Raw genomic sequence first — 14089 nt, 5'->3', positions numbered from 1 at the left:
TAGTTTTCAGTCCACCACCTCTCCTTCCAGAGCTATAAGGACATTTTAAAGTTAATCCTGCATTACCACAACACTGAATAGACAGACACAGATCTTCAACATACCTGGGAGTTAAACCAGCACACAGGAAAATAAAGACAAAAAGGAACAGCCCTGTTCATGATGGCACCACAACTATCATTTCAAGCACAGCAGTTCCAAAGCAAATCTCACCTCTGTGTTCCCTAACATTTATCAACACTATTCCAGCTCATTGAAATAAGTACAGGAGCAGATCTAAAGAACTTAAGGGCCACTAAAACCATTCCAACATTACAGTAGTGAGTGCAGTGCAATAGCAGTCCCTCAAACTGTATTGCTAACATTGACAATGACTTGTTTTAGGCAGATATTTAGCAGGTTTCATTAAAAAAGCTTATCTAGGTAATACTAGAGGATGAACCAAGATGTATTCAAGCATCATCTGCCTCCACAATCACACAGAGTAGGAAAGCAGCCATTATCTACACAACACAGAGTTAATTGCAAGACTATTAAACATAATAATATGACATACAGAAACTCTTGTTTGGCTGTGCTTGTAGGAGATGTAGGAAAATCCTCCAGTCTACAGATGAAGATTGAAGAGAAAGCAAGAAAAACAAAAACAAAGCAAATAAAGAATAAACAGTCATGCAAAATTAGTCAGTTAATTATTTGTAACCCACAATATGACACTTATTTTCAAAATTACCACGGTGAAGGTTTTGGTTTTGCTCATGTTTGTTCTTTGATCTTGCTGTTTTTAAGATTTATCATTATTTCCCCCCTTTCCTTTTGTACCCTCCCAATATGTTCATGGCTGTTAGACTGGAACTTTTATTTATCCTTCTGAAACAAGCTTACTGGAAGCAATTTAGCTGAGGAAATTATAAAACTCTGTAGGTTTTAATTTCTATGTAGCATCCTGCAAACTACCCAGGAATTAAAAGGAGAGAGAAACTCAAGTGACATTGTTTAGCTCCTTTCTACAAGAGTCATGTTCTAAGACCAGTACACATACTGAGGGTTACCCAGCTAACACCCAAATTGTGTGAGGGTGATCTGTGCTACAAAGAATTGTGGTTCAGCTCATTCTGCAACTCAAACAGAAAGAGATGCAGCTGGGAACAAATTAAAATAATGCATGGCCTTTTTGAGTCTGTGAACCTGGCAGAAATGAAAAAGCCAGAACAATGTGGATGCTGAGCAAGTGATTCATGATGTTCATGCACAGGAAGTGGTTCTCCTCCCCTGCCCTGCCACGTTGTGTCAACTACATAAAGGCTGGAGAAGGGATATTAGAACGATAAAACTAACATGAGAGAACAAAGAATGATGCATCATGAGAGTTGAAAAATACATCTATTAAAGAGACACTATAGCTCTTAAACAGGAATAATTACCATCAGAAGATTAACTACTCCCCACAAATCTCATATGATTTGAACCTACAAGTTTCAACAAGCAATTAGAAGCACAAGAGAAATAATATAACTCATAACACTTCTATGAATTTGAACAATTTTAAATGGTAGACTTCATACTTACTGGATATTTGGGGTAATTCCCTCCAGCAGGACGATATTGACACCTCCTATGTGAGCAGTGGCACATGTCTCAGTCATCTTTTGGTGTAGCACATCTTCAGGAAAAAAAAATGTATTTAACAGCATTTCAGTCAGTACAATACTTCAGGTGTGCTTACTGCTTTTAAAAATATTGCAGCAGGAAAATAACTGAAAAATTACAGCTTTAGCAGTCACAGTAAGTGATGTCAAATATAAAATGTGATAAGAGGAAAGCTTTTGAAAATGAGTGACTGTCTTCAAAGATAATTTCCTCCATGGCACTTGCTGCAAAGCTTGCAGCATCCTTTTATAATCCTTCAGCATCCTAATAATAATTTTTTAAAAGCACTTGTTGAATATTATTATATTACACACACACACACATACTGCACACGCACATGTAAAGCTGCCAGGGAATTATTTAGAGAATGCTTTTAGCTGATCCCACCTTTCATTTTCTCTTTCAGGGTGAAGCTGCCATGGATCCTCTTCAGCTCAGATTCCATGGTGAGGCCACCAATGTCGGCCTCCAGGTGGGTTCTGTTCACCATCCCTATGCCGAAGACGATGAGGGTGACGTGCTGCGGCTCCGAGGTCACCAGGCTGCGCTTGCGCCCGTTGTCCTGCTCGTTCTCAAACACCACCCTGCAGGCCGGCTCCGTGGGGCTGCGCACACCTGCACAGACAGCAGCAGCTCCTTAGGGCTCCATTTGGGATAAATCCTTGGCATGTGCCATTTATAGGTCTATTTCAAACTGAGGATCACAGATCTTTCATGTCAAGAAAACTCTTCAGGAAAATTATCTGTGCTTCACTCACTCCACCCCAATATCACTGCAACTGAACTGAATCCAAGACACCATGAAGACAATAATGAGCAATGTGGTTTCATTATTATTCACAGATGTGCTCTTATGAACCTTATATAAATATTTGTAATGATCTGATTTTGTTATACCAGAAAAATGCCCTGACAGTTTCCAAGTGCCCTGTTAATTTTTTGATCATTGCACAGGCAGAGATTCTTATAATTCATCTTTTTGGATGAACAAGTTTTCCTTTTCAACATTCAGGAGGCTAAAAACAATGTAAGAATTTACACTTTGTGCAGATCTTGTAATTGTGGATATGATATTCTGTGCATGAAAGACACTGGTATCTGTTTAATACCAGTTCCCATCTGACACTTTCTCAGAAGTTTTTTGTTCTTTAGCTAAAAGAAGTCCAAGGAAAATATGGCAATAGAGCAACTATACCATCACCTGCATATTCACAGCAACCTAAGTTCAGCAACAAAGAGAATGATGCTAAAGTCAGCTCTCAGATTTGCTGTTCTGTATTGAAATACATTGGAAATAGCAATAACCACACCAGATCTACAAGTTTTAAATGGTGAAAATATGACCCAAACACTTGTAATCTTTGTGGGACTTGACCAAAATCACTATTTCACCTTTCCTTCTCTCACAGCAAGATTCACAAATTTTTTTTTTTTACTGTCAGTCATTCTCAAGGCAGAGATTAATTCCCTCAGGATGGCTTACGTACATGCTTGCATATTCCCACAGAATGATAATATGCAGCATTTCCATACTCCTTTGAACACAAAACAGCACTTCAGGAGGAACAAACTCAATCCACACTATGCAATTAGTGAGAAAAGTTAAGCTTTCCTTTTGTACGTCATCTTGGTGAACTAATCAAAAGCTCACCTCTGTCCTCATCACTTGCCCCTCTGATCCAAGTTAGAGGGGTGGGCAGTTCAGAAAACACCTCATGAGCAAGCTTCAGAAAGCACCATTTAAGCAAAAACACACACACTCGGTTATTTGGGTTCATGAACCACTTTACCTGTTGGTCCAAAGGTTTCAGAAGACTTTTCTAAGATGCCAGTGGGATCAGAAATGAGTGAATAGAAGTTCAGTAGCTTATACATATTTTGCCAGCACTCCGCAGAGGGCTCGCTCTGTTCCGACACAGTAATGGAGTCAGAGTCATCCATATGGATCGTCACGTGGTCAACCACATCTTTGGAGCCTTTCCTGGACACTTTGGACGTCCTTCGCTCTGACCTCCCCAGGGAATTCTTGTTGCGAGCCTCCTTCTTGTTGTTGTCATTGTTTGTCCTCTTGTTCTTGGTGTTGTTCACCCTGGTGCCCCCGTTGAGGCTGCCCCGGGAGCTGCGGCTGAAATCCGAGGAGCGGAAGTCGCGGTGCTTGCGGGTTTTGAAGGTGGGCGTCGGGGAGGCCGAGCCAGCCGTGTACCTGCTCAGCTTGATGTCCGTCTGCGTGGCCTTGATGTCGTCGATCATGGTGCTGAACTGGTGGATGAGCCGCACCAGGGCCATGTCCACGTGCTGGCTGATGGACTGGCAGGAGATGGTGAAGTTGCAGTGGAAGGTGTTGTAGTAGCGCTTGTTCAAGTCGTGGAAGGAAAGCGCGTTGGTGGAGTTGTGAGGGGTGCACATGGACTTCTCCATCACCACGGCGCTAATGCTGAAAGTCTCCAACATCAAAGCTGGTTTGAATTCCAGAGGAGGGAGATTGACAGCTCCTTGCCTAAGGAAAGGAAAGGCACAAGTTACCACTGTGCTGCTTTTTATGAGAGTGAGAGTCAAATATGCTTTTTACACAGCTTACATCTAATTTACTGAACCCAGCCTTTTATTTCCCTTAGGATATCACCTTTTTACCACAGTTCTAAATATGATAAAATGAACTTTTACAGTTTCATACTGTGTGCTACTAACATAGAAATCATCTAGTTCTATGAAACCTGGTTTGGCATGCAGTCATTCCATTGCATCCTAAAGCTTTGCCCAAAATTGGTCTGGGGGAAGATTAAGCATTTTCACAAGAATTCACATCATTATTATTTACAGGATTAATTATCAAACACCATTTCAGAGCCACTCAAATTCCCCCCCACTATTATTTCCACCAGCTCTCCCCCTTCCCCAATCTCCAATTTTCAAAAGCACCTAAGATTCAAATAGTTACAATTCCCAAATTATTCCGTAGGAGGATTTAAAAAAATATTTTAACAGGAAGACAGAACAAAAGATTAGAAGAATAAAGGGCTGCTCTTTATCCTATGAAAGCACTTTGGAAACCTGTCACCACATGAAAAGCCTCATTTCTGCTCTTTAGCCAGTACACATGTTTTTAAATTTCTCATCATACCTTCGGGCTCGCTTGCTTTTCCTCTCCTTTGCTGTGTCTGAATCAACAATATCTGCTCTGAGGCAGTCCAGAGTTCCTGAGAAGGAGAGGTACTCTCCAAAGTACATCCTGTAGCACAGGGGCATCGCATCCTGCGACTGAATCCCCGTGTAACTTAGCAGAGGTTTGAAAACAACCTACAAAACAAAACCCACCCATTTAGTTACTGAAGACCTTGATCATTTCCACACTCCTGCTCACCATCTGGTGATGTGCAACCCCAGTTACCTGTGCATCTGCCAGCTGGACAGCAGGAAAGCCCTGGTTGCCCTCTTCTACTCCTGCAATGTCATCCTGGCTGGTGCTGTGCTGCGAGTGGGTGCCATCCAGGGTGTTCTGGTCGCTGGACAGAACTGTGTTGAAGTCTGAAGCAGAGGGGATGGTAGGAAGATTGGGTGCCACACCTGGAAAATAAATACCCATGGAACACTAACACCACAGCAAATCTTACCACCACTGACTTGATAAATTCAGCAAGATTATTTACACAGATAAACGAGCCACAGCAAGGGCTGTAACCTCACAAAGGTGGCATTCAGGATAAAGAAACAGCCTGATATTGCTGGAACAGGTAGACATTGTCCAATTCAAATTTGGAAAGACTCTTTCTGCAGAGAAATACATTCCAGTTTACAAAGGAACCACAATAGTTCAATATGCACAGCAATATGTACAGCACGATGATGTTTGTAGGATGAGACTGTTGTTTCAATATTAAAAACAAACTAAAACAACTTCTTATTGCCTAAGATGAATATAGCACAGTTGAAGGAGCGTTAACAGAAAAAAGATTCCCGTGTAGTGTTAGTGAAAAAGAAAATTAAGACACACATTGAAAACTCTGAATGATGACAGGCCAAGAAGAAAAATAAATGAGCTGCAATAAATTATTACACCTGGTTCTTTAATACAGCTATGACTTTGAGAAATATATTTTTTCTTTATTCCCTTACACAAGTTAACCCATTCCTAAGTTACTTCCAAAACACATTTAGTCTCAAAACTGAACTGAGAAAGAGCAAGGATTCCAATGCACAATCACAAAATAAGCATATGCAAATAAAATCAAAAACAGCCAACAAAATGAAGGAACTCGGCAACAGAAGATGATTTTATGGTTTAAGTTTTGGCAGCTACACATTGCTTTGGCAGCTACACTGACAGCTCCAAAAGCAAAAAAAAGCTAAATTTTTGGAAGTAGGGTGAGGCAAAAGAAAACATCAGTTTTGCTTAAATCCCATCTTTTCATTTTCCAGGTTACTGCAAAGTCCCACAAGTAATACTTTGAACCACGTAAGTCCTGTTGATCATAAATCACTCCCTGAATTACTTTCAGTCAGAAAGTGGCAAACACAGGCACAGCCAACCCAGAACCACCTGGAACTCAGCTGCAAATTAGCAATACCTGTTGGAAGGCTGTTGTGCCCAGATTTGGTGGCTGGGCTTTCCTGCACGACGCTTCCCCTGTTGCCCACGGCGTTGGACATCCAGTTATAGAAACTCACAGAGGAGGGCTCAGATAGCAAAGGGTGCTCAGACAACATGTCTGTGGCCACAGTGTTTCCTGTGCAGGTAAAGCAGAAACTTCAGCATTTCTTGCATCCAAGTCAGCAAAAACAAGGAACATGGCACAATTTCACTGCCAACATCTATAAACTATAAAAATAAACCTAATTCTACAGGTTTATTCCACTAAATTATGTGTCAAACAGCACTACCACAGAAGTTACAAGTGGCACTGATGGATGTTGCACTACACATGGCTTTGCATTTGCTCATCTCTACCATTAATTAGAGGAAAGGATTCATGAAGAAACCAAAATACCTTTTTTTCTGAACAATATTTCAGTCCCTGACAGCAAAGGAGAGAGATTTTAGAGAAAATACAGTATCAAATACAGTATGTCATTTACATATAAAGAAAATACACTAACAATACACTCTGAAAAATAATACCGAGCATAAACACTTCAATGCTTCGAGCTTCTAAAATATTCATTGAAAATTAACATTTTCATAAACCATTACTAAAAATCTTCAATTTATCATATGCAAACTACGTTACTGAAATATTAGTTTCAGCTCTCTTTTTGACCTACCTACAAGGTCAAGAAAAAACAAATGCAAAATGGTTATTTCCTTATTCATTCAAAAGGACTCAAAAATTATGCTACATCATACCTGTTTATGCTACATCATACTTTTTTACACTACATCCTACCTGTTCTTGTTAAAGAACTACTTTTAACTGCAGTTGAACTTCTTTGAGGAGTCCCTTCCAAAAGATTGTGCAGGCTAGGAAAGCTCCCAGTGAGATAGCTGAGCAGACTTTCCTTCCTTGGACTTTCCCTGACTCCCATTCCAGAGCGGCCGACATGCACTGGTGAATCTGTAGCTGTATCTCCACTGGTGTAACTCAGGGAATGATATGGATGGATGCCCTGTGAGCAGAAAACAAAGAATTGAATGAAGTACTGTGGAAACAGCAAAAACAAAATAATATTTGGTCTGAATATAAGGTTGGAGCACAATTCTAGTACAAGTTACTGGAGAGCTTTGCCAGTCTTTGATTTTGTACCATGACAGTTAAATCCTTGTTTGTGCTGCCATAAATAAAAGGTCAAAGGCTGCAAAGGTTAGGGCACATCCTTAAATGATGCACAGGAAGTTAATTGGCAAGAAAACAAAGAACAGATGAAGAATACGGACCAACTGGTGGAGCATCCCTTTTGCAAGGTCAGGAGCACACCTTCCATGTGCTATAGTAACTTTTTGGAGGCATTTACCCATCTGCAGCTACAGAACTGCTCCTGAACAGGCCAGCTAGACCCCCCTTTGCCCTGGTGCCCAGCCCAGTGCACTCACCTTGATTTTCAGCACAGAATCACTGTGGGTGTGAGTCTTGGACAGCTTCCTCATGATCTCAGCACCGGTGACAGGCCCAGAGGAGGCGCTGGCAGGGGGCGGGCGGTTGGCCGTTCCTTCCAGCAGCATCGTGTGCTCGCTCACAGTGGCTGCACCAAGCAAACACTTGTCCTCATTTAGATAATCTTGGTTCTCCAAATCTATCTAGCATCAGGCACATTTATCTACAAGCAGTCATGAACTTCCAGTGCTGGCACACACCTACACAGTGCTGTCTGATTCACAGACAAATAAGAACACCTCAGACAGGGGTGTGCTGGATTTTGTTCAATAATCCAAGTGTTTCTGCTTAATCAAAACAGGTATTTGAGAGAAGGGGTAAAAATTTCCTTTATACTGTATGATTACATACAAGTTTTTCACACAAATATCTATCTTTGCTTTCTTAAAACTGCTAACTGCTGCCTGCCTTTTATTTGAAAGGTAGCAAATAATTAAATTGATTGATTTTGGGCAAGAAGAAACAAGAGAAAAGGTGTGAAGAAAGAGAGGTCTCCTGTTTTGTTTTTCCCTGAACAAGCACTAGTTATTGTAATATGATAATTATCATTGTTACCAGCAGCTTCAGAATGAAGGTGATGTAAAAAGAGAAGCTTGATAATTCTAAGGAGACTATAATGTATCAAGCATTAAAAGTAAAGAAGATAGAAATGTCTGAGAGGAGCTGCTTGCCCCTGTGAATTTTTATGGGGACAACAACATGAAAATACCTGCATCAAATTCAAACTCTGCTCCATCAGCACTCGTGTCACTCTGCAGGCCCCCTCCATTGTCCAATCCAAGGCCATCCTCATGCTCGTGGCTGGCATTTGGCTGCAGTTTCATTGGCTGGGTTGGTCTGTGCAAGCTGACTCCTTTAAAGGCTGGGGTGACCACAATGAACTTCATCCACTGCCTTGCTAAGGCAACCAGACCTTTCTTTAAGGTCACTAAGGCAGGAAGACCATCACTCTTTAAATAAAAAAAAAATATATATATATTAAAAATTCATATAACAGCATTTTGAAGTAAACTGGAGGGGAGAAAAAGTCAAAGCTCTCTTAAATCTCTATACTTAAGACGCTTATGACAAACATGCTGGCACCATAACACATCAAGCAAGAAGCCAAGGAGCTGACAGATAAAAAATTACAGCTTCATTGAACACAGTAAATACATTTATCTACATGACCTGAGGATCTAGCCCACGGGGCCAAAAATAAACAACAGGAAGCAGGTTTGTTAAATACGAAGCTAAAAGCACTTGAGTAATTATCAGGCTCTGAGCTACGGGCTAAGATTCATAGCAACTCTGTACAAACAGAACTGAAATTAAAGAGATTGTTCTTTCAATTGTTCATAAGCAGTGAATTAGGAACATAAATTTGAGGCCAAATATAGGGATTGTTTTGATTACATCACTGAATTGTCCTAAAGAAAACAAAAGCTTGGCATTTTGACCACTAGTCAAATTGTGCTATTTGTGCCACAAACTGTGCTACTCCTGATCACTGTCTCTCAGCTGAATATGCTGAAAACCAAAGTGTTTAAATCTGACAGCTGTGGAATTGGATTATGAAAATGACACAAAATCAGGAATAAACACTCCTCCCCCTTCTGCCTGATGTTTGTTCAAATAACTATTTCCCACTATGATCTGGATAGTAACACTCTAAAGCCATCAAGAAAAATATTAGATTCTTGAACCCTAAAGTTTGTACAATTCTAGTTCCTTCCTTAAACTGTCTGCATTACCCCAGTGTTTCTAGAAAATTAGTTTCATGAAAACTAATTCCAAGGAGAGAATTTGGAATAAACTAACCAGTTCATGCACTTGCCTCAGTAATTGAGACTCGTTCAATTTTAAAACCATGAGAAATGAAATCTTATAAAAAGGCCATTGAAATATGATAGAGAGGAAATAAAATCTGATAAAAAAAGCCATATACAGTTTTAAAGGCATGCCTTTTTGGTTTATGATCTCACATACTTACCAATAAAATAAATTGATAAACATTATGCATATATACAGGTCATAAGAAAAATAGCAGATATCAAAGAAAATGCAATGAGAGAAACAATACCTATTTATCACTTTAAAGATTCATATATGAGTCTTGCTTATATTTTCCTGTTTCTTAACCTTCTTCAAATTGTTGCCAAATTTAAGACATTAGAAATGGCATATTTGAAACTAGACAGATATTTCCAGTTTTCCTGGTAACTCACCATAGTGGCATCCTCAATAATGGAGTAATTTGCTTGATGAAGGTAATGGTGCAATATATTACAGAGTAAACAAGAGGGATTTTCTTGCAAGAAACGAGCCACTTTGGTAAGCCTGTTGTACTTGCTTCTCAGAGGGAAGTGCACACTTTTATTCTAGATTGAAATAAAAACATTTTCAGCATATGAACATACTTGCAAACAGAGCATCAATGAAAAGATTTCATCTATGAGGCAACAAACGTCTAACCTCATTTTGAACTTCTGCAACAAGGATTTGGCTCGTGGGTACTCACCTTATTTTAAATACTGCATGTGAAAAACAATTCTGGATGCATATTTATATATATCAAGCAATAAAAGAAAAGGCTGGATTCAAATTGCAGGCCTTATAAAATTACATCTAGACTAACAGACATATATGCAAAGCTAGCTGCAATTTTTGAAGAAACAGTTTATTCCTAGCTAAAGACAAAACAGGCACTTTTCGAAATTTGGTTTATTGCTAGAAAGAGGGCAGGAAGAAGAAACAGGAAAGGAGGTAGGAATATGAGACTGCTGCAGAGGATAATTTTTGAGCAAAGCAGAAAACCAGCATCACACTTAGATCATCCATGTCACTAGGCAAGACAGGATCTCAGCGTGGGTATCACGTCCAAATCTTCCCACTAGATGGTGCCAATCCAAGCAACAGCAAACAAAAATACTTCATAAAATATACCAGGCATTACAGCCATACTTCTTACTCTTATTTTACCTGGAGATGCACTCCTGTAAAAAGCATGAGACTTGGCTCTGGAATTCAGATTGTGTACAAAAACCACAGCTTTTTGTGATCTCTTGTGACCAATCCCAAAGGCTCACAAGAGATGCTCTAAGTTTGCCAGTGAAAACATCCAGAATTCCAAAGACTGTATTTTATCTATCACATTGGCCTGTTCTGATATGCTCATTGATTTTATAAAGGTCATTTACCTCTAGAGCTTCTGTCATAATGCACCCCATAACAGCACAGATTCGCAGGGTTCCTTCAGTTTCCAGCTTATTTAATGACGACTTCACTTGATCAATGGGAACAAGCCAAGCACCAACTGCAGGTGTTGCAGTGCTCAGGAGGTTCAGCTGCCTGTGGAGACAAAGAGAAAGGGGTGTTCACAGGCAGCAGCAGCAATGAGCAGGATTTTCTGGTGCTCTTATGAATGACAGTCAAATAGGAGGGACATTGAAGCCAAGTAATAAACACAGACTCACTGCCCAGAAAACAAGAACTGGCAAAAAGTACCTGAGAGAATTTGTGTTTTACTCACTCACACACATGATTCTTCCCACTTTTGCTACTGCTATTCCTTCTTTTTCCCATTTGTGTTCCCTACTGAAATCATACAGTTTGAAATGCTCCTCACTGACTGAATCCCACTGAAGTGTTAAATGTCATGAAGGACTTTTGCTAAAGGGCTGAGGCAAGAGTACCAGCAGAGTATTTCTAAGTTATGGCTCTATACTGACAGACTGAAATATTTGCCTTATTCTACATACATGATGTGAAAAACTACCTTAGAAATACACATCTAGAACTTTATAGTGCATGGCCATCAGATCATGCATGATATCCAGTTGAATACCAAAAGCACTGAGCTGCTCTCTTCACTGGCATTTCATCTACTCAAAACCAACACCTTCCCCTGCCTTTCTCCCTCATATATTTCCATCTCACCAGAACTTGCTAGTGAGGGCTTTTGGTTTCATTTGGCTTTTTTTACTCTTCATTTTTCCTTCTTTTAATTTTGTTGTAAGAATTTTCTAGCAGCACTTCTACAGAAATGACTACAATAAAAAACTGAAGCAAGTCTTACTGTGATATACACAAAATAAAAATTATCATTTTCAAAGCTTGAAATTCCATTCAGAACCTACCAAATACAAATGCCATTTAACAAAGCAGACCTGCCATTTTCCCTCTTTTATATCAGGCAAAATCATACCTTGAATATATATGGGCTGGGGAGCGCACATTGGTGGGAGCTGCAAAACTAAACCAAATTTCTTTGATTGTCAACTTCATACTGCAGGAGTCAGGGGGAGGAGGCATCAAGGGGATATCTTTTTTCAGATCATCTGATTCAACACCTTCGTCCTTCAAAAACAAGGAATGATGAAGTTAGAAGGGAAATTGACTTCCAAAATTATTACACTGAAAGGCACAAACACACCATACATGCTCAGAATTCTTTTTTTCACAGGCATTTAGGCAAAGCAAAATAAATTAATGCTAATCCTCCCAAGGGACTCTGCAGAAAGCTGGAAGTTTAGTGTCTAAGCAAACAGGATGAGTGACTAATGATTTCTACCCAGCTTGAACATACCTGCTCATCTGAAACAGAATTTCCATTAATATCTGAAGAGGGACTTATTCTGTCACAAGGGAGGTTATCTTCAGACACATCAGTGTTGTAGCCACTGCCAGTGGGGGAATCTGAAGAGTTGTTTGATGCAAGCAATCCACCTCTCTCTGTGTCCCTTGATTTGCCCATGACTCCAAAAGTGTTATACAGCACTGCCCCAGACTGTCTTCCCCCTGTAAAAATACCCAGACTCTAAAGGTTGGCAGCTGTAAACAGCTCTAAGTGACGGCCCACAGAGAAGATCTGTGCTTAAGCAGAGCAATACACAGGATTTTAGTTAAACAAGATGCATTACCATTTTATTCAACAACTTATCACTACAATTTTGAGCTTCTGATCCTTTTGAGTTTCTACCACAAGTAGATGAAGAGTACTCACATAAAGACTTTTTAAAATATTATTCTCTGAAAAAAAAAGTAACTCTGATGATAGAAAACACACATATACTATGTGGGGTTTTTTTACTTTTTGTAACTAGCTTTCCTCTCCCAGAGCAAAACTCTGGCTCTGTAACGCACTTCCTGTGGATAAGGTGAGGATTTGAGTCACGAGTGAAAGCACCAATTTCAACCTTAAGTTCACAAACTGATGAAACCAGTTCGTATGAAATTATTTCATATGCTATTCTTAGTGATACTTACAACTAAAAATGTCTTTATTGTGTAACCTATGAAATTTGTTTACCACAGAGATGTTCTATTCAGCATCACCCAGATTTAACAATTTCTAATCAAATAATTGCTAAGCCAGAAGACCTATCAACAGAACTGTCACTAATCTCAAAAAAAAATACACAGCCTTGAAAAGCTTTACCTTTTATAGTTAAATTTTCAATTCCACACTCAAACATTATCCAACCCCACTTCTCTTGACTAGGACCAATTCGAGCTACATCTGGAACAGCTTGTTGATCTGTTTCATCCACAAAAGTGAACTCATCCAACTCTTCCAAAGTAAAAAGAACTTTTGATTTCCCAAAAGGAATGGCTGTTATTGCACAAGTTCCAATATCTGTGAAAATAAATAGATAAATAAATATTTACTATTTTGCTCCAAAATGGAAAAACTTTACAACTTCCAAAAGCTCTCTGAAGTTTAGAGTGTTTTGTGGGAGTTATCCCTTTAGTATTCCTCAAACAGGAGGGGAGGAAAAAAAAAAAAAGAAAGAAAAAGTTTAAACTTGAAACACGAGCAAGAAAAAAAGCACAAAAAGAGGGCAAAATAGCCTTGCTCCTGGTCTGTTAATATGGGCAGGATAATTTTTAAATTTGAAAAAAAAATCCAACCAAAACCCAAGGACTGAGCAGTATTTTAAATCACTTTATACCTAAATATCAAATACCTCAGGAAAAGGAACTAGACTGAGTCACATTATATCCCTTCTAATCCTTACTCCCTGCCTCCAGTTTGTAACTGCACCCCTCTTTTGAAGTAAACATGAGATGCTAAGATCCTTAGAAAGGCTCTTCTCAAACCTTTTAAACAGCAAATGATGACTTTTCTTGGTTAGAACTCCAAAACTGGCCCTCTTGAATGTCTGTGGCATACCTGACACAGGACACTACTGCTAAGATTCCATCCATAACTAAGTAAAAAGGGAGGTAACCATTGCAGTGTTCTCTTTTTTGTCTTCCTCCAATTTCATTTGCTCACTCATCTTTGCACAGCAATGGGATTTTCTGTTGTTTATTTATTTATTGTGTATTTTTTAATCCTCTTGGCTTTACAGAGTACTTCCTCATGTCTG

General features: G+C 39.4%; 1 protein-coding gene across 8 annotated transcripts in view; it reads right to left on the bottom strand.

Annotated features, from left to right (window-relative positions):
• The window catches only part of KIAA1109 (KIAA1109 ortholog), an 80190-nt gene that overhangs the window by 28279 nt on the left and 37822 nt on the right, over nt 1-14089 (bottom strand). For 6 of the 8 annotated variants that reach the window (XM_031061963.1, XM_031061964.1, XM_031061968.1 and 3 more), the window contains exons 34-48: nt 13156-13353; nt 12304-12515; nt 11923-12074; nt 10916-11066; nt 9944-10096; nt 8446-8686; nt 7676-7824; nt 7032-7251; nt 6216-6374; nt 5039-5214; nt 4772-4947; nt 3441-4147; nt 2038-2265; nt 1570-1663; nt 557-607 (exon numbers count right to left, since the gene is read on the bottom strand). In XM_031061963.1, coding sequence (XP_030917823.1) covers nt 557-607; nt 1570-1663; nt 2038-2265; nt 3441-4147; nt 4772-4947; nt 5039-5214; nt 6216-6374; nt 7032-7251; nt 7676-7824; nt 8446-8686; nt 9944-10096; nt 10916-11066; nt 11923-12074; nt 12304-12515; nt 13156-13353 — 3067 coding nt within the window. The remainder of the gene's footprint in view (nt 1-556; nt 608-1569; nt 1664-2037; nt 2266-3440; nt 4148-4771; nt 4948-5038; nt 5215-6215; nt 6375-7031; nt 7252-7675; nt 7825-8445; nt 8687-9943; nt 10097-10915; nt 11067-11922; nt 12075-12303; nt 12516-13155; nt 13354-14089) is intronic. The other 2 variants (XM_031061965.1, XM_031061971.1) reach the window with 1 other exon arrangement.

The sequence above is a fragment of the Geospiza fortis genome, unplaced genomic scaffold, assembly GCF_000277835.1.
Source record: "Geospiza fortis unplaced genomic scaffold, GeoFor_1.0 scaffold636, whole genome shotgun sequence".
In the NCBI taxonomy this organism is placed as follows: domain Eukaryota; kingdom Metazoa; phylum Chordata; class Aves; order Passeriformes; family Thraupidae; genus Geospiza; species Geospiza fortis.
Note: the sequence above shows the minus strand (reverse complement) of the source record. Positions and strands in the feature narration are given on the sequence as shown.